Genomic DNA, 21,245 nt, shown 5'->3' with positions numbered 1-21,245 from the left:
ACCCAGCAAAGCTATCATTCAGAATTGAAGATCAGATAAAGAGCTTCATAGATAAGAAAAAGCTAAAGGAGTTCATTACCACCAAACCAGTATTATATGAAATGCTAAAGGGTATTCTTTAAGAAGAGGAAGAAGAAGAAAAGTAAAGATAAAAATTATGAACAACAAATACATATCTATCAACAAGTGAATCTAAAAATCAAGTGAATAAAAAATCTGATGAACAGAATAATCTGGTGAATATAACAGAATCAGGGTCATAGAAAGGGAGTGGACTGACAATCCTCAGGGGGAAAGGGATGTGGGAGGTGCGGGAAGAGACTGGACAAAAATCATACACCTATGGATGAGGATAGTGGGGTGGGGTGGGGTGGGGTGGGAACCGGGTGGAGGGGAGCTATGGGGGAAAAAGGAACAACTGTAATAATCTGAACAATAAAGATTTATTTAAAAAAAAAAAAAGACTAACTGCTTCTGTTCCCCTCTGTTGGCCTCCCCTGTTCCTAAAAGGACTCTATAACCCTAGGGCTCTGGGCTCTGGGGGTCCTAGCAGCAGATGTCTAAGAAGAAAGTTTCCTCACATACTCTGTAGTCATGATGGGGCTCACTGTTAGAGGTGTGTGGGAGAAATCTTTAACTTTAGTGACTTTGTTCTGAAAAAGCCTAATCTGAGACTACATTATTATGCTTTGCTTTTCAGCTTTTTATCCAATAAACGATATGTGACATTTCTGAATTGCTAAAAATTTTCTATAGAATAAGAGTAATGTGATTTTAATGTAAAATGACAATGAATTAAAAGTATCAGAAGTTCTTTTGAGTAGGCTTATTGGTGAACCCATTTGCCTTTTTATTCTAAATTATTTTAGACATTTATTACAAATATTTTTCTTCTTAACCAAATAACCTTATCAATTTAAAAGTTTTGAGATTCCTGTTCTGCACTTACAAAAATAAGCAAAACTCATTAGAAATTTGATAAGCTGGGAAAATGTGTGTGTGTGTGTGTATGTGTGTCTCTGTGTATTTATTTATTTGAATCCTAACCTGAGGACATGCTTTAAAAAAGGAAGAGAGAGAAAGAGAGAGAAACATTGATCGGTTGCCTTCCGTACTCTTCCTGACTGGGGATCAAACCCACAATCCAAGTATATGCCCTGACCAGGAATTGAACCGGCAATCCTTCAGTGCACAGGAGGATGCTCAACCACCTGAGCCACTCAGGCCTGGTGGGGAGATATATTTTAATTAATGTTGGAATAGAAACTTTTTCAAATAGAAACTTTGGGGGAGGGGTTGTGCTCAAAGTATTGATTTTGCTATTGCTCTAAGTGAAACGTAACCTAGGGTTTTACTGTAGCTGAGTCATCCTGAAAATGATGATTCTGGCTCTGTTTTAGGGCATTTTCCAGTTTTTTAAAGATATGAAAAATGTCATGGGCTTGGTTTCTTGCTCTGCAATGTAAATGGTGGTCATTACACGTAATAAAGATTTAATGGGAAAAAGTAAACATTTATACAGAATTTTTAAAACCCTTTTGAGGTGATTGTAGATTCACATGCAGTTGTAAGAAATAATGCAGAGAAATCCTGTAGACCCTTTGCCCAGTTTTCCCCAATGGTAGCTCCTTAAAAACTAGCATAAGCAGGAAATTGCATTGATATAATCCACCCCCTTATTCAGATTGCACCAGTATTACATGCATGTGTGTGTGTGTGTCACGATCTATACAGTTCTATCACATGCGTATATTTGTGTGGCCACACCACTGTCAAGACACAGAACATTTCTGTCCCACAGGTCCCTCCTGCTACTTTATTATAGTCACAACCATCTCCTCACCCTTCCCTGACAACCACAATCTGTTCTCCAGCTCTACAGGTTGTCATTCAAGAATGCTGTGTAAATGGAATCGTGCAGTGTGCGTGACAGGCTTGAGATCTGTTCCAGGTTTTATGTATCAGTAGTTCAAGATACAGAAACGTGAAGAATTTGTTATAAAAACACAACAAATCCCCAAAGTGTCTTTTTAGTAATGAAATATAATAATAACAAAATAACACTGAAGCTAAAAATGTTTACTATTCACTCAGGAAAAAACATGTTACAATTTAGAAGTCCATAGGATTTGGTAGCCAAGTTTGAAGGGAAAATGAGTTTATGAAAAAGCAGTGATTCATATTTTAAGGGTCTATAAAAAATTTCAGTTTCATGTTGATGATTTAAGCTTGTTTCAGTGGAAATATTAGTTTGGCTACAATTAAAATTCTCAAACATTTCTCATAAAAATTAATAACTCCCTTGGGTATTATGGTTTAGAGCCGTGGTCGGCAAACTGCGGCTTGCGAGCCACATGCGGCTCTTTGGCCCCTTGAGTGTGGCTCTTCCACAAAATACCACGGCCTGGGCGAGTCTATTTTGAAGAAGTGGCGTTAGAAGAAGTTTAAGTTTAAAAAATGTGGCTCTCAAAAGAAATTTCAATCGTACTGTTGATATTTGGCTCTGTTGACTAATGAGTTTGCCGACCACTGGTTTAGAGGAATAGTTATTTAATTCCAGGGACTTGTTTAAGGAAGGAACCAGGAATTAAAGAAGGGGTGTTATTCACACATAAACTATGCAGCAGGTTATTCTTCTGAAGTTTGAAATCCATAAAAATCACTTTGGTGGGGAATGGGGGGCATTAATGAAGCATCTGAAATTTCTGTCTTGGTTCTGAAATATACTAAAAGTGTACACTTCTGAAGTAAACGATTCAATTCTTGCTCTCCCTTTGGACAATAGAAGCTTAGCAATTAAATGAGTCATTAAACTAACAGATAAACTATATTGTAGGTATTACTGTGATTGGTTAATCGTTTATTTATTTTTAAGGTGGGAACATTTACTTAAAGTTGTATTAGAACTGTGACAAACAGTAAGTTCTCATTTATCCTATCTTATTAAGAAGTGAACTGTTCCAGGTAAGTGAATTCTTGTAACATTAGGAGCTGAAGTATCTAAAAATGTATTGAAATTGAATAGTCTCCTGACTTTTTAACCAGAATATAGTCTCTTTTTTTTTGGTGACTTTTCATTGTCATTCTGAACCTTGGTGGCTCTGCTAGCCTCCAGTAGTGGTATTTTTAGGATTTGCTGAAGTGCGTAGAACAGTTCGGCCCTCACCAGGTCACCTAGGCTGCTAGTCTTTGCTGAGTTCTTGTGTTTCTTTTTCCTAAGCTCTGTTTTGTCTCCACTCTCTGTTGGCAATCATTTCTGGGTTTGGTCAGAATTCTAGCTGTAGGAATACCACACTTTTATATTTGCTGCATTTAATCTGCTTTGCCTGGGAAACCACATTAAACTGATTAGAGTTAGGATTATCAGTGAAATTAAAGTATCAAGAAATATTTTAGTAAACAGATCCCCAGGTAGGGGAAATATTGGTTTATTTTACAGTTGAGTAAGAATTCTTGACATGATAATCCATTGGATGCTACTATTAAGAATGATTAGATGGTGTATGTGAATGTTTTATTTCCTGTGTAAACTTGTGTTTTGTTTTATTTTTTGGCCTATGCTCTTGTGCCTAGTGAGCTCCTAGTTGCCAGGTTAAGTGGATATTTTTTAGGGTGTATCTTACCGGCCTCTCTTGCATTTGTTACTTCTTCCTTCTTTAGTATATTCTACTACCTTTGAGGTCATTTTTTCTTAGTGACGTTGCTGCCACAGCTGCCTCCTGCTCCTTGATAAAGCTTTCCTGCCCTCTAATCTGGACACCACAGCTGCAGCTCCCTCTGCTGCCTGTACTGAAACCTTCAACTTGTGTCCAGGGTCCTCTCTGTGCTTCTGTTGCCAGAGAAAATCATACACATTGCTGGAGGCCTTCCTAAAGGGTTGGAGCTTGAATTTGGATGATTGGAAATGTTTAAATGTTTTATAAAGCCCTAGAGCAGCCGTGGGCAAACTACGGCCCGCGGGCTGGATCCGGCCCGTTCGGCTGTTCTATCCGGCCCGCGGAGCCGAAAGAGCGGAGGGTTCTCTTGCTCTCCCCTCCGCTCCTTTACTTTGAATTTATAGTAGTTCACACAAACACTCCATCCATGCTTTTGTTCCGGCCCTCCGGTCCAGTTTAAGAACCCATTGTGGCCCTCGAGTCAAAAAGTTTGCCCACCCCTGCCCTAGAGAGACAGATGTGATTATATTTGGAGATTTTATTGTCTATCCTTGCTATTTCATTAGCACTTAATAGACTGACTTTGAAAATTTAGCAAAATTCCAGCTGATTTTGGAAAGCAAACGATATGGCAAAGCAAGCTAATAGTACCTCAAAACATATCATGTCTGGAATGACTGGAGCATGCTTCCCCCAGGTGGTTCACTGATTTGTAAAGTGTCTGGCCTTTGATACATGGAGCCTTTGACATAGAAGTGGTTTTGTCTTTTGCGCTTGGTAGACTTAGTAGATATATGAGGCTGAGTTTTTTCTTTAAAAATATTTCCTTTAAATTCAGACATAACCTTTAGTCTCAGTTCTTACCAGGCACATACTTTAACATTCAGTATTTGAACTTAACCTCAGTGCAATAAATAGTTCAGATGTTAATATTAATATAGGGAAAAATAACTTTTTTCAGAACAATGATAGTTTTCTGGATGTAATTATTTAAGACTTTAACTCTGATTTCAATAGTGATGAATCATCATTCAACTATATGTGGTAATAAATCTTTTTTTTTCTTTCAGCTGAAAATGTGTATCTAAAATGCAAACTCAGCTTAGCATAAATCTTTGGACTGCCTTGCCCTGTCGTCTAAAATTGGATCATGAAGGTATTGGAAAAAAAATACTTCTGGATGTTGCTTCCATTGCTTCATTTGATAGCAAATGCTGCGGAACATGAAGAGGTAGCGAAACACGCCATCAAGTTACACCGAGGCAAAGGGGCAGCTATCACGCAGAGGAAGCAGTGGGTCCTAGATAGCTGCAGAAAGCTCTCCGGGCTTCTTCGCCAGAAGACCGTGGTTCTTAACAAGCTGAAAAACGCAATCAGAGCAGTAGAAAAAGATGTGGGCCTGTCAGATGAAGAGAAGCTGTTCCAGGTGCACACATTTGAAATCTTTCAAAAAGAGCTGAACGAAAGTGAAAATTCCGTCTTCCAGGCTATCTATGGACTCCAAAGAGCCCTGCAGGGAGATTACAAAGACGTGGTGAACATGAAAGAGAGCAGCCGGCAGCGCCTGGAGGCCTTGAGAGAGGCTGCCATAAAGGTTAGCCATCTCACTCATTTACCAAAAGAACCATTCACACTCTGAGCTGGAAAGTAGAGGGAAAGGGGAAATGCAGAGGGGGCTGATGCTTCAGCGGGGGTGGTCTGTTAGGGGCACCTGTTCATAATAATCGTGCCCAAAGAAAATCTCTTGTGTAGGAAAATCTTTCCCTTTTGCATAATGTCTTAGCATAGTTACATTTTATCACTTCTAGAAGGAGTCATTCTCTCATGCTTTTCTATATTGTGAAATACTCGGGTTATTAAAATACTTACTGAAGTTATCCCATAAATTGATGTGGAAATAAATATATTTGTAACTGCAGTCAACATTTTGAGTTTCTAACAAGAATTCCTTTCTTTGTGAAGGTTGACTTTCTTCAAGGATTTTAAAAGGATACTTTTAAAATGAGAAGAAACTACTACTGTATCAGATGTGATATTTATTATGTAATTTCTTATAGCCATCATTTAAGCCATGTATTAGATGCCAGACACTTAAAATATATAAAATATAATTTCATCTTCATAGAAAGGCTATGGTATTATTACATAGCTTAAAAAGTAGAGCAGATACAGATTTATTAAACTTTCTTTACCAAAGTATGGCATTTTGGGTAGAAATACAATCATACGCCACGTAACAGTGTTCCCTTCAATGATGGACTGAATATATGATGGTGGTCCTTGACTTTCCCTAATTGACGGGAGCTAGAATTATACGTTTATGAGCAGGAATATTGGATAGAGTGTGTTGGTGTGGTTGGACCAGGTACCTGAATCGAAGTGATATTCTGGTTTATTTTTTAATAAACCCCATTCTTTATTTCTTACAAATGAATAGGAAGAGACAGAATATGTGGAACTTCTGGCAGCAGAAAAACATCAAGTTGAAGCCCTTAAAAATATGCAACATCAAAACAAAAGTTTATCCATGCTTGATGAAATTCTTGAAGATGTAAGAAAGGCAGCTGATCGTTTAGAGGAGGAAATAGAAGAACATGCTTTTGATGACAATAAATCAGTAAGTAACATTCCAGAAAAAGTTCTTCTTTACCTGCTGAGACTGAGCTACTTACTAGAAGATGTGTTGTTGAAATGGTTTGCATGTATATGTTTAGTGTAGATTGAAAACAAAACTAAAACATAAGAATAATTTGGCTTGGTGCTGCAGAAGTATACTAGTTATCCTTTATTTTCTCATGTTTTGTCAGTCCCCCCTCAAAGGCTCATCTTTGTTTTCCAGTTGTGCCCTAGGGAGAATTGGGACTGGTTTCAAGAAGGCTTGCTCTAGACAGTTGGGTTTCAATGCTGACTGGCCAGAGGAGCAATAAACTGCTTATAGGAAATGATCTCCATATCAGAAGCAAGATTTTAGTCTGCTCACTGTTACATGTTCAGGATTCTTTGGGGGAATAAATGAAATTAGTGTTGAAAATTGTGAGTCTTGGAATGGACTCAGAAATGGGTTAGGTAATAAAAAGAAAAACAAACAAACAACACACACAAAAACCCAACAAATTAGAACAAGATCAGAGAAAAAAGGTGGGAGAATGAAAATTGAGTGAAAGAAATGGGGTGTTTTTGAAATTTTCTAATTACGGGATGGAGGAGAACTCATAAGCATTTTAAGGGCTATGAATTTTTGAAAGAATATGCCCTTGAAAGTAAAACACTCGTTCCCTTTAATCACTGCTCCCTGAACACTTCTGTACTCCTAGGGCATCAGGGCTTTCCCCCCACCAAACAGTCTGAAGTTCTGACTCTACCTGGGCTTAGCACAGACTCCACAGATAAGGGCTCAGTCCAAGACTGTCCCCTCAATGTAAGACACCAACCCCAAGTCCCAGGTTGTCACCTTGGAGGATCCCACAAGCCTCCTCCACGAGTTCCATAATTTGCTAGAGCAGCTCACAAAACTCGGGAAAGCAGTTTACGTACTAGATTGCCAGTTAAAGGATACAACTCAGGAAGATCCAGATGGAAGAGGTTCGTGGGGCAAGGTGTGAGGAAAGAGTATAGCGTTCCCATGCCCTCTGAACCCCGTTCTTGAAGGATTTTCATGGAAGCTTCATTATGTAGGTTTGTGATTAATTCTGTCTCCAGCCCCTCTCCCCTCTTGGAGGTCTGGGTAGGGCTGAAAGGTCAACCCTCTCATCATATGCTTAGTTCCTCTGATGACCAGCCCAGTCCTGTGGTTACCTAAGGGCTTTCCAGATAGCACCTCATAAATATAAACTCATGTAAGGTTGCTAGGGCTTATGCTTAATAATAAGATACTTCTTTCATCTCGCTCAGGAGATATTTCAGGAACCAAGGACAAAGGACCGACTATAACAAGAGATGTTCCCATCACTCATTATCACTTAGAGAATTACATGGGTTTGGGGAGCTATAAGCCAGAAAAGGGGATGAAGACCTATGGGGCAGGCAAAAGTAGGTCTACAGTTCATATGGCAAAAGTCATGCAGGCTATGATCATGATAATACAAGAATAAACTACTTCATGTACTCACAACTGTAAACCTACTTTTGCCTATCCCTGTATTTTTACACATCACAATGTCACCCGCAGAATTAGGTAAAGTAGGTATTTAGAAGTAATAGAAATCTTAAACACTTCCATCCTTAAAATCACTTCTGTAATTGAAAATTTTCAAATTAATGCTAATGAACATATATTGATCTTCACACTTGACAAAATACTAAAAACGTAACTATTCTTCTGTGTAGAATTTATTCTCTAGATATTGAACTTGAAAACATTTTATTGGTTTTCATTACATAATAATGAAATGAAATGAATATTGGTTATTCTTACAGGTCAAAGGGGTCAATTTTGAGGCAGTTCTGAGGGTGGAGGAAGAAGAGGCCAACTCCAAGCAAAATCTCACAAAACGGGAAGTGGAGGATGACTTAGGTCTTAGCATGCTGATTGACTCCCAGAACAACCAGTATATTTTGACCAAGCCCAGAGATTCAACAATCCCACGTGCAGATCACCACTTCATAAAGGTTGTCTGTCTGCTTGCTCTCCTCTCAAAATTGTGTGCTGGACTTAATTTCCACAACTCCCCTCCCAGCTCCTGGTATACATGTCAAATAAGATCGAGCTCTATTTTCTGAGCATTATATTAGGGTATGCAGCCTTATTCCTAGTAGAGAGAGTCTACTAGAATTCCCTACGTTTTCTGTGATTTAAAACATTTACTTTTAATTTTTTATTTTTCCCAAAAAGAATGAAGCATTTTTTAAAAAATATATTTTATTGATTTTCTACAGAGAGGAAGAGAGAGGGATAGAGAGCCAGAAACATCGATGAGAGAGAAACATCGATCAGCTGCCTCCTGCACACCTCCCACTGGGGATGTGCCCGCAACCAAGGTACATGCCCTTGACCGGAATCGAACCTGGGACCCTTCAGTCCGCAGGCTGACGCTCTATCCACTGAGCCAAACCGGTTAGGGCAAGAATGAAGCATTTTAGTGTTTAAAATGAAAATTAATTTTGCTTTGGAGAGTTTGGAAGACTTTTTGAGTTATATAATGGGATTAAAGCTTCAGCTATCTAAAAACGATATTCACTAAAATAGAACATTCTTATGAAGCGGGGAAGTTTTGGCTAAGGTATCGCATATGGCTTTCTTTAGACGGAGTCGGGGTTGCAGTGTGAGAACTGTCTCCTCCACCAGCAACTGGCATTCCAGACTGAGTTAGGTACAGACCTCTGAACTCTAAGGAAACCACTCTAGAATATAGAATTATGTAAAGGCTTGAAGTTGATGGTGTTATGGTTCAAGATCACTGTTTGGGTTTGGACAGAAATAGGGAATAGATATGAGTGACATGGTTCAGGCTGCTCAGGGAAAACAGGCAGGGTCTAACTGTCAGGTCTCTAGCAGAGCTCCCCGACACAGGAAAAGGAACCCAGGCAAATTACCTACTCTTAGAGATGGTGTCAACACAGACAGGCTGAGAGGAAGATCGGGCAGACCCCTATATTAATAGACTTGAATCATTAGATAAAACTCAGCAGATGTATTGCTTTCTTTGGTTGTGGCTGGAATAGCAACTGGGAAGGGCTGAGTCTGCAAAATGGACACATTAGTGCCCTCTGAATGGGTGTGGTCTCCACTATAAGTTACTCTTGTTTTTACCTTTGTAGGTAATACATAATTTCTGGGGCAATATTTTGAGACTATAACTATTCTGCTCCTTGTCAAACTTTCACCAGTAGTTGTAGCACCCACTGATGATTCTTGCCTAAGTCATTTATGACTGTGATGGTTATATTGACTTTATGTGGTGGGAAAACCAATGGAGAAGGTAAGTAGTTAAACTAAGACACCAACTCTGAAGATTTCCCAGATTAGAAGACTAAATAGAGCGCTAGAGCTCAGAATTCTTAGAATACTATTACAGGATTTAAGCAAAACAGACAAATTTTGCTATAATTGTAAGACCATTAGGAGCTAACCTCATCTATTCCCAGAATAGACTCTGCATGTTTTCAACTTCTCTATAGTACCCTGTAGTAGTAAAAATTCCCTCCCTTAGTTTCATCATCTGTCCTTTATTCTCATTCAGTGAAATCATGATACTATCCCAGCCTACTTTCTCCATTAACCAGCCTTTCTTGCCAACTATTATCTTAAATTTTTGTATTTCTTGTTTATTCTTGCATTAGGACATTGTTACCATAGGAATGTTGTCTTTACCTTGTGGCTGGCTATGCACAACAATAGGATTGCCTACAATGTTTGGTTATATTATTTGTGGTGTACTTCTGGGACCTTCAGGACTAAATAGTATTAAGGTAAGAACACAATTTAACCATTGCAGTATCTGTTTAACAGTACAAAAGAAACATCCATGAAAACATTCATAAAAAGTTTTGAACTTGAATTAATGAAGATAACAATTTCTTATAAATCATATTAAAGAAGATGCCCTTTAAAGTTTCATAAGAAAGCTCTACACTATAAGAAAATAATTTTGTTCATTAAGGAAAAGGGTGACTTGATTAGAGAAAATAACCCTGATCATGTCTTTAAATTATATTAGTTTTAAAGATTCTATTTACAGTAGTTGATGGACTACATTATTCAGAGACTAAAAGCAACTAAAAATGCAAGATTAAATGTATTTTTCAAAATTCTTAGTACATTGAAAACTGATAAAGTAGTGAGGAATTATTAATCATAAATGTAGGGTATTGTGAGAACCCCGAGAGACAGTGAGGCACTGAAGTTGCTTTTGCTAGAGGCTGTTTGCTGAACAAATTGAAGTGAGCATCATCTTACATTGACAGCATTTTTTACAGTAAGGAGGTTCCCAGCATTTTGGGGGTTTCAAAATTTCTCACTTAAATACGCACAATTTGGACAAAATGGAAAGAGTGTGCCAAGAATAGGTGCCGTGAGCCCACACAGAAGGAACAATATAGGATGGTGAAAAATAGGCAACAGAATTTGCAGACCTCACGGACGCTTCCCAGTTGGATAGAATAGGAGTAGGCAAATGGGGGAGAGTTGTGGAATGCTCCACTTGCAGCCTCATTTCCTCACTGCTGATTAACACACATGTATCAGGTCAAAAGGACCTCTGTGATTTACTCAGACTGGAAAACAGCAGAAGAGGGTGCAAAGAAATCATCACACCAAACTAATTATTTTTACTTATTTACTTATTTTAATATATTTTTATTGATTTCAGAGAGGAAGGGAGAAGGAGAGAGAGAGAGAGAAACATCAATGAGAGAGAATCATTGATCGGCTGCCCTCTGCACGCCCCCTACTGGGATTGAGCTCACAACCCAGGCATGTGTCCTTGACCGGAATTGAACCCGGGACCCTCCAGTCCACATGTCAACACTCTATCCACTGAGCCAAACCAGCTAGAGCAGCGGTCGCCAACCTTTCAGACCTCACAGACCACCAGTGGTCCACAGACCACCGGTTGGCAACTGCTGCTCCAAAGGTTTCCTTAAACCAGCCGTCGCCAACGTTTCGGGCCTCATGGACCACTGGTGGTCCGCGGACCACTGGTTGGTGACCGCTGAGCTAGAGCACATCAAACTAATCTTAACAGTGGGTAAGATTAGCCGGGTGAGAGGAAGTTGTGCTCAACTGCTCCAAGCTAAAAGCCTGGAACCTTAGTGAGTGGTAGAATAGCTGACCAATGTGCGAGTGCCCTCGTGGACTGGGCTCAACTTGGCAGGGTGGCCTCTGGGAAGAATGGTTTTAATTTAACTTTTTGAATAGGTAATGTTCACATGATTGAAAACAATAAAAAGCTGTAAGTGAAAAATCTCTTCCTGTTCATGTCACATCCCTCCCTTTCCAGAGTATTTGTAAGCAATAACAAATATAGCTGTTTTCTCCTTTTTCCCCCCCTTAACAGCAAAGATAGCTCATAAGCAAAGAATTAAGGCTAAATAGTTAAATAGATACAACTGGATATTATAAATATTATAATTCTTAATAAATCAGCTATACCATGGAAAAATAATGTAATTACAGTAGTCCGAGATAAAAATGCAAGAGCACACTAGTCAAAAATGGGAGGTGGGTAAGAGAAAGTATAATTGTACTAAAATATGTATCTTTTCCTAGGAGGAAGTTGATAGGCTTTCATTTATTAAGTTGAGAAGTGCAGGTTTAAGTATGTTACTTTGAAGTCATAGGTTACAGCCTAATTTTTAAAAGGGAAGAAAATTAAAATTAAAAATAGCAGTCAGGAAACAAAAAATCAGAAGACATGAAAGAAGTAAGAAAAGTATCTGTTGTAACAATAAATGTAAATAGAATAAACTTTCCTATTAAAAGATATAGGTTTGCAGATAATATGGAGGAGAGTACAATAAAGATTAAGTTAAAATAAAGTGCTGGCGAGGATGCGGAGAAAAAGGAACCCTCGTGCACTGCTGATGGGAATGCAGACTGGTGCAGCCACTGTGGAGAACAGTATGGAGTTTCCTCAAAAAACTAAAAATGGAACGCACATTTGATCCCACTTTCAGGAATATATCCCAAGAAACTAGAAACACCAATCGAAAAGGATATAGGCACCCCTATGTTCATAGCAACACAATTTACCATAGCTAAGATTTGGAAACAGCCTAAGTGCCCATCAGCAGGTGAGTGGATTATAAAACTGTGGTACATCTACACAATGGAATAATACGCTACTGTAAAAAAAGAAGGAATTCTTACCCTTTGCAACAGCATGGATGGAACTGGAGAGCATTGTGCTAAGCGAAATAAGCCAGTCAGAGAAAGATAAATATCACATAATCTCACTCATTTGTGGAATATAATGAACAACATAAACTGATGAACAAAAACAGATCCAGAGACAGAGAAGCATCGATCAGATGGTCGAACCTCAGAGGTAAGGTAGGGGAGGGTGGAGGTAAGGGGGAGAGATCAACCAAAGGACTTGTATGCATGCATATAAGCCTAACCAATGGACACAGACACCAGGGGGATGAGGGAATGAGTGGGGGTTGGGGGGAGACAATATGGGGATAAGGACACATATGTAATACCTTAATCAATAAAGAAAAAAAAAAGCAACTAAAAAATTAAAATTCTGGAAGGAGGATCCAAGATGGCGGCGTAGATAAACACCTAAACCGCTGCCTCGCACAACAATTTCAAAACTACAACTAAAAGACAAAACGTTTATCACCCAGGACCACGGGAAAGCTGGCTGAGTGGACGTTCTACAACTAGAAGGAAAGAGAAAAGAGCATTGAGGGGTGCACAAGCGCTGAAAAGCTGAGGTACGGAGGTGCGCGAATCCGGCTGGCGACGGGCGACTGGGAGCGCTGCTTTTTTCAACCCGAAGGGAGACAAGCTCCCGATTACTCTAAACTCCAGTTTCTGGGGAGACGCTGGGAACCCAAACTCCTACAGGGAGAGCTGGACTGTCTGCTGTCGCGTCGGAAAGTGAGGGTGGCTTGCTTGCAGGGCTGCGCGCAGAAATAATTGTTTACTGTGCTGGGGTGCAGGACGCAGGGACATGGTCTGAGACGCAGAGCCGGCTAACTGGCAGCCATCGCTGTTTGCCACTCCCTAGCCTAGTGATGCCCTGAGACCCCCCCCTCCCCCCCCCCCCCCCCCCCCCCCCGTACAACCTACAAACCCACCCAAGCTCCAAGCAGTGGCTTTAGCATATGAATGGCCTGCCTTATCGCAGCTTAACATAGCAAACTCGCAGCCCTGGTCAGACAGCTCCAAAACCTCCAAACCCCAAGCAAAGAGGAGAAAACTGTAGTTCTCGCTGTAGCGCCTGCTGGGTGGCCTCAGACAGTAGCTGACCTGCACCCCATTGGAGATCCAGAAGCCAGTGTACCTAGTGGTCAGTGTGAGACACCAGATTTTAACTCCTCACATCCATAAGTGATACATTCAAGAGGCAGACTCAGTGAGCACCAAAGCCCCACTGAAACAAGTCCTGCACCATAAGCGTGTCTCCAGTGCAGCAGTTCTTCCATTATAGACACAGCGGGTCCTCACAGCCAATTGGCCTGGAGGTCAATTCCTTCCAGTGTACCAACAGCAATCAAGGCTTAACTACACCAAGACTTTGCACTCAACCCACAAAGGGGTGTACCAAGAGCGTCCACCTCAGGTGATTGGAAAGGCTGAGCTACTGGCCCCTATAGGTCACCTACCACACAAAGCCACTCCATCAATACAGGGAAGCAACAAAATGCGGAGACAAAGAAACATGTCACGAATGAAAGAAATGGAGGAAAGCAAACTACTGGACGACATAGAGTTCAGAATCACATTTATAAGGTTACTCAAGAATCTTCTAAAAACCGCCGAGAAACTTGATGAGACCTCCGAGGAGCTTAGTGAGACCTTCAAGGACCTTAATGAGAATGCCAAAAAAATGGAAAAGGACCAGTCAGAAATTAAGCATACACTGTCTAAAATAAAGAATATACAGAAACTCAACTGTAGATCAACGTACCCCAAGAATCAAACCAAAGATCGGAAATATGAGAAAACAAAAAACACCCAACCAGAAAAACAAAAAGAAAAAAGAATCCAAAAATATGAAGGTAGTGTAAGGAGCCTCTGGGACAACTTCAAGCGTACCAACATCAGAATTTTTGGGGTGCCAGAAGAAGAGAGAGAGCAAAATATTGAAAACCTATTAGAAGAAATAATGACAGAAAACTTTCCCTACCTGGTGAAAGAAATAGACTTACAAGTTCAGGAAGTGCACAGAACCCCGTACAAGAGGAATCCAAAGAGGACCACACCAAGACACATCATAATTAAAATGCCAAGGGCAAAAGACAAAGAGAGAATCTTGAAAGCAGCAAGAGAAAAACGGTTAGTTACCTACAAGGGAGCACCCATACGACTGTCAGCTGATTTCTTGGCAGAAACTATGCAGGCCAGACAGGACTGGCAAGAAATATTCAAAGTGATGAACAGCAAGAACCTTCAACCAAGACTACTCTACCCAGCAAAGCTATCATTCAGAGTTGAAGGTCAGATAAAGAGCTTCACAGACAATAAAAAGCTAAAGGAGTTCATCACCACCAAACCAGGATTACATGAAATGCTGAAGGGTATTCTTTAAGAAGAGGAAGAAGAAGAAAAAGGTAAAGATAAAAATTATGAACAACAAAATGACATCAAATACATACCTACCAACAAGTGAATCTAAAAATCAAGTGAATAAAAAATCTGAAGAACAGAATGGACTGGTGAATACAATAGAATCAGGGACATAGAAAGGGCGTGGACTGACAATTCTCAGGGGGAAGGGGGTGTGAGGGGTGCGGGAAGAGACTGGACAAAAATCTTACACCTATGGATGAAGACAGTGGCGGGGGGTAAGGGCATGGGGTGGGGTGGGGAATCAGGTGGAGGGGAGCTATGGGGGGGAAAAAAGAGGAACACCTGTAATAATCTGAACAATAAAGATTTATTTAAAAAAAATTAAAATTGGCCGAAACCGGTTTGGCTCAGTGGATAGAGCGTCAGCCTGCGGACTGAAAGGTCCCGGGTTCGATTCCGGTCAAGGGCACGTACCTTGGTTGCGGGCACATCCCCAGTAGGAGGTGTGCAAGAGGCAGCTGATCGATGTTTCTCTCTCATCGATGTTTCTGGCTCTCTATCCCTCTCTCTTCCTCTCTGTAGAAAATCAATAAAATATATTTAAAAAAAATTAAAATTGTAAGGAGGAGAGATGCCAATAAAGAGGGCAGGATTCATAATGTTAATAGCTGACTGAGTAAGTGTGCTGGGGTCAGGACAGCTTACAGATACTTGAGAGCCTGTACTTTATTATCAGATGTTCAGGGAACATTTTAAAAAATTGAACAATGAAAATCTCAAATGTAAATACATAATTAAATAGTGCCAAATATAGTAGTATAAACAAAATTATCTACTATAGTGTAATAACATTAAAAATAAATAGCAAATGAAGGACCAAAACAAATATAGAACCTAAGAACACTGTATATCAAAATCTGTGGGATGCGACCAAATGTGGTACTCAGGAAAAAGTTCATACACTTAGTCATGCTGAAACCTAGATGAGAGTGAACCACTCTAAATTACGTCATCCTTAAACACAGGTTTAATGCCTCCCCATCCCCCAAAGAAAGCTAAAGAAAGGAACTAATGAAGATAACAGATCAGCAGTTAATGAACTTTAAACAGGTGAATTCATGAGCTAGTTCTTAGAAAATAAAACTATTCCTCCAGATAATCAAGAAAAAAGGAAAAAAACCCACTATAATCTGGAAGTCCAGGTTATCTCAGATAGAGGAAATTCAAAGAATTACTTGTTTTAAAAATATATTTATTTGGGGATAGTCCCTATGTTAGTACAAGATATTCTGGTAAATATACTTAATGTGTTAAATATATTAAATTACATGTTTTGAAAATTTTCTTGTTTTTCAGTCTATTGTGCAAGTGGAAACATTAGGAGAATTTGGTGTGTTTTTCACTCTTTTTCTTGTTGGCTTAGAATTTTCCCCAGAAAAGCTGAGAAAGGTAAGGATTTATCAATCTGTGTTACTGCCCCCAATTTAACATAATATGGTTTTGGTTTATTTACTGTTAACATTTGTTCATGACTTGGCTATCATTTTGCTGACCGCTTTTCCCATGTGTCTCCTTAGTTCATCCTGTTATTGTTTCACCTTGTTTTCTTTGGCTTCATTTTTTTCTATTGAAAACTCCATTTGTCCAACTTCTGATGATGGTATCACACAGAACAGTTGCACTGCCCTAAAAATCCTCTGTACTCCACCTCTTCATCTATCCTCCCCACTAATATCTGGCAACTGAATGTGACTTGGTTGTTTTTTTTTTTTTAATTTAATAAATCTTTATTGTTCAGATTACAATTGTTCCTCTTTTTTCCCCCATAGCTCCCCTCCACCCAGTTCCCACCCCACCCTTTGCCCTTACCACCCCCCCGTCCTCATCCATAGGTGTACGATTTTTGTCCAGTCTCTTCCCACACACCCCTTTCCCCCTGAGAATTGTCAGTCCACTCCCTTTCTATGCCCCTGATTCTATTATATTCACCAGATTATTCTGTTCATCAGATTTTTTAATTTACTTGATTTTTAGATTCACTTGTTGATAGATATGTATTTGTTGTTCATAATTTTTATCTTTACCTTTTTCTTCTTCTTCCTCTTCTTAAAGAATACCTTTCAGCATTTCATATAATCCTGGTTTGGTGGTGATGAACTCCTTTAGCTTTTTCTTATCTGTGAAGCTCTTTATCTGACCTTCAATTCTGAATGATAGCTTTGCTGGGTAGAGTAATCTTGGTTGTAGGTTCTTGCTGTTCATCACTTTGAATATTTCTTGCCACTCCTGTCTGGCCTGCATAGTTTCTGTTGAGAAATCAGCTGACAATCATATGGGTGCTCCCTTGTAGATAACTGTTTTTCTCTTGCTGCTTTCAAGATTCTCTCTTTGTCTTTTGCTCTTGGCATTTTAATTATGATGTGTCTTGGTGTGGTCCTCTTTGGATTCCTTTTGTTTGGGGTTCTGTGCGCTTCCTGGATTTGTAAGTCTATTTCTTTCACCAGGTAGGAGAAGTTTTCGGTCATTATTTCTTCAAATAGGTTTTCAGTATCTTGCGCTCTCTCTTCTTCTGGCACCCCCATAATTCTGATGTTGGTACACTTGAACTTGTCCCAGAGACTCCTTACACTATCTTCCTATTTTTGGATTCTTTTTTCTTTTTGCTTTTCCGGTTGAGTGTTTTTTGCTTCTTTGTATTTCAAATCTTTGACTTGATTCTTGCGATCCTCTAGTCTGCTGTTAGATCTCTGTATAATATTTTTTATTTCAGTCAGTGTATGCTTAATTTCTAGTTGGTCCTTTTTCATATCCTCGAGGGTCTCGCTAAATTTATCAGCCTTTTCTAGAAAATTCTTGAAAAACCTAATAACCATGGTTTTGAACTCTATATCCAGTAGTTTGCTTTCCTCCATTTCTTTCATTTGTGATCTGTTTCTTTATCTCTGCATTTTGGCTGCTTCCCTGAGTTGATAGAGTGGCTTTGTGTGCTAGGTGTCCTATAGGGCCCCATGGCTCAGCCTCCCCAGTTACCTGAGGTGGACACTCTTGGTGCACCCCTTTGTGGGCTGTGTGCACAGTCTTGTTGTAGTTAAGCCTTGATTGTTGTTGGTATCCCTGGGAGGAATTGACCTCCAGGCCAATTGGCTGTGAGGATCAGCTGTGTCTATGCTGGGAGAACTTATGTGCTGGAGACACCCTTATGAGACAAGACTTGCTAAAGCCTCTGTGCTCAGCTTGGATGGGGCGGAGTCTCAGGGCGGAGCAGACAGCACAGGTTTCCCATCAGCCCTGCCCTAATAGGCCCTTGTGTCTCAGTGTCCCGTGGTAATCGCTGCAAGCACCTCTGAGAGAAAGCCACCCTTGATTTCTGCCCACTGCCATACAGTCCAGTTTCTCCCCTAATGAGTTTGGGTCACCAGCGTCTTGCCCAGAACTGGAGTTCAGTGCAGTCAGGAGCTCTTGTCTCCCTCCTGCTTCAGAAAGCCATCCGGGTACTCAGTTGCCCGCTCTCGCCGCGCATGCGCGCGTCTCAGTACCTCTGCCTCCTGCAGCTCCTCTGAGTCTCAGTGTGCTTTTCTTTTTCCTTCTAGTTGTAGAATTTCCACTCAGCCAGCCTTCTTGTGGTTCTGGATGATGTCCGTTTCATGTTTTAGTTGTAGTTTTGAAATTGTTGTGCGAGGCAGCAGTTTAGGTGTTTACCTATGCCACCATCTTGGTTTCTCCCTGAATATGTGACTTTGGGCAGTGTTCTTTGTGTCTTGTGAGCTGGGATCTGTAATGTTCCTTCAACTCTGACATGGATCCTCACTTACCAGTCCCCAAGTCCCCTTTGTGCTATTCCTGAAACTTGACATGCACCAAGAATGCATCCTATCCCTTTCTAGGCCCATGGGCTCGGATTGCAGAAGACTGATATCTTCTTAATCAACTACATTATTAATTAACACATTTCTTTTTATTCCTCAGATATAGGTAACTGGCAAAATGCTAGAGCACCTTAAGTGACTAGTGTCGTCATTCTCAGTTGATAGCACTTCTGCTGTGTGGGCTAATTACCCAGTTCCTGTAATGGTAGAAAATTACTGAATAGAGTTTTCTAAATAATAATTGCTGGAAGGGCCCTCTGAGGTCTTTGGTGAAATCTCCTAAAGGTCTGACTAGAAACTATTCAAAAACATGGAAGTCTGAAAATGACTTCTTCTTTGTTGCTGAGGAAAGCTGTGGTCTTTCTGTTCTGCCCACTGGTACCATTGGTTGAGTCATTTATTAGTAAGTCATCATCCATTGCCTTCATTCTTCTAGCTTCACTTAAACAGTTCTCTTAGCTTTATATCATAACTAGTGGCCCAGTGCACGAAATTCGTGCATGGGGAGGGGGTGTCCCTCAGCCCGGCTTGCAGCTCTCCAATCTGGGACCCCTCGGGGGATGTCCAACTGCTGGTTTAGGCCCACTGCCTGTGGGATCGGGCATAAATCGGCGGTCGGACATCCCTCTCGCAATCTGGGACCGCTGGCTCCTAACTGCTCACCTGCTTGCCTGCCTGATTGCCCCTAACCACTCTGCCTGCCGGCCTTCTTGCCCCCAACTGCCCCCCCTTGCCAGCCTGCTCACCCCCAACTGCCCCCCCCGCTAGCCTGATAACCCCCAACTGCCCCCCCTGCTGGCCTGATTGCCCCCAACTACCCTCCCCTCCTGGCCTGATCGCCCCAACCACCTCTGCCTCAGCCCCGCCACCATGGCTTTGTCTGGAAGGACGTCCAGAAGGTCTCTTGGTCTAATTAGCATATTACCCTTTTATTAGTATAGATAGTTCACCAGCTTTCGTCTCTAAATAGATTATAAAATAATGGAGGCAAGAGTTGTATTTTCTTCTCCTTTATTTCTTATTTGTTCTCTCAACAAACACTTGTTGAGTGTGATGTTCCAGACCTTTGGTAGCTTCTGAGTGTAAGGCATTGTATACAGTCAACATGATCTCTGTCCTTTGGTGAGTTGTGAACGGAAATCCTAGGAAAAGAAAGGGGAAGAAGAACTGGAGAGGGCAATTTAGGCTGAAGTGTGCATCTGGGTGTGTGGCCCTGAAGCACAGGGAGCAGGGTCTTGGCTGAGAGGATTCTTGTCAGTGCTTCTTAGACTCTGATGTCTGAGGAGTGGCCTGGGGCTCCTGCTGACCTAGAGCTACAGATGTGGGCAGCCTGAGGGCCTGCATTTCTGTGAGGGCAGGGTCCCACATTGGACAGGAAGTTTCTGAAGGATGCTCCCTTGGGTCTTTTCTGTCGTTCCCTCCATACCTTGCTTCTCAGGCTAAATAGATCCCAATCCTCGTCTAGACCAAGGTATAGCAAGACACCTGACAATAAAGTCAAAGGTTCGCTCTGGACCTCAGAAATTATTTCGTCTCACTTTTCTCTACAGATGTGGAAACTAAAGAAGAGAGATTATCTATTCAAGGTGCACAGCCAGTTAGTGACAGGTTCAAGCCTGAACTCCAGGTGTCCTGTGTGGACAGAAATACTCTAACTGAGGGCTAACACTACTTACAGAAGGGGCTACCTCATACCTGTGAACCCTACAATCCAACATACTCAGCCTCCTTAGTTGCTGCAGCTGGCTGTGTGGGTCTGCTCTGGTCCTTCATTGCTCCTTAGCTGTAATATACAGGAAGAGGAAGAATGATTTGGAAGAGATTCATTTTATGATAACATCGCTGCCAAATATAAGAAGTCAAGAACATGAAATTTGAACTTTGGAGGAACAGCCATTGTGAGGGTAACTTGTGCCTTTCAGGAAGGAGAGAGTGGGGCCTGGGGGACCAGAATCACATGGCAGGAGATAGATTTGGCTCTGCATGGAGGGCCGAGCACTCAATTGAGTGAGCACTCAGTTCAGTTACCTCTTTTGGTCTCCGCCAGTTGGGACTTTATGGAGTTGGGAGGCTCCTGTAATTGATTTCCTGAACAGGTGGACCAGCAGGCTGGCAGCCAGTCATGGCTGTGGTGAGGGCCAGCGTTGGCTTCTGCTTGTTTGGCCACAGCAGGAAATCAATACCAGCCTAGGAAGAGCCTCCCAGCTGTCCTGATTCCCAAAGAAAATATTGTTGTTTTGCAAGAAGTATTGCTTTGACCAAGAACCAGAGCAGGGGAAGGAAAAGCTCACACGCTCTAGGGCACCCAAAGGTGGGTAGATGTGTTAAGACACAGACAAGGTTGGCCAGCTGGTAGGGCCTCAGCGTTTGCCTTTGACTTCACTGTTCCAGAGCTGTGCTGAGCCATGCCTCTCCTGCCCCGTACTTCTGGGCCTCCACGAGCTCTTTGAGCAGAGGGCCTGGATGAGGGAATCATCCAGGGAGGGTGCTGTGAGGAGAACAAAACAAGTCCTTTAACGTAGATTAGGATGAGTTTCAGGTTAA

The 21,245-nt window shown here is 41.1% G+C and overlaps 1 protein-coding gene across 6 annotated transcripts in view; it reads left to right on the top strand.

Moving 5' to 3' along the window:
* TMCO3 (transmembrane and coiled-coil domains 3) overlaps positions 1-21,245 on the top strand; it is a 53,255-nt gene that overhangs the window by 4,019 nt on the left and 27,991 nt on the right. For 4 of the 6 annotated variants that reach the window (XM_080660436.1, XM_080660437.1, XM_080660434.1 and 1 more), the window contains 5 exons: positions 4,727-5,250; positions 6,094-6,273; positions 8,073-8,264; positions 9,936-10,064; positions 16,192-16,284. In XM_080660436.1, coding sequence (XP_080516562.1) covers positions 4,807-5,250; positions 6,094-6,273; positions 8,073-8,264; positions 9,936-10,064; positions 16,192-16,284 — 1,038 coding nt within the window. In that variant the 5' untranslated portion in view covers positions 4,727-4,806. The remainder of the gene's footprint in view (positions 1-4,726; positions 5,251-6,093; positions 6,274-8,072; positions 8,265-9,935; positions 10,065-16,191; positions 16,285-21,245) is intronic. The other 2 variants (XM_080660439.1, XM_080660438.1) reach the window with 1 other exon arrangement.

This window comes from Plecotus auritus (assembly GCF_963455305.1).
Source record: "Plecotus auritus genome assembly, chromosome: 3".
NCBI classification, from domain to species: Eukaryota; Metazoa; Chordata; class Mammalia; order Chiroptera; family Vespertilionidae; genus Plecotus; species Plecotus auritus.
The sequence above is the reverse complement of the archived record's forward strand: the minus strand, read 5'-3'. Positions and strand labels throughout refer to the sequence as shown.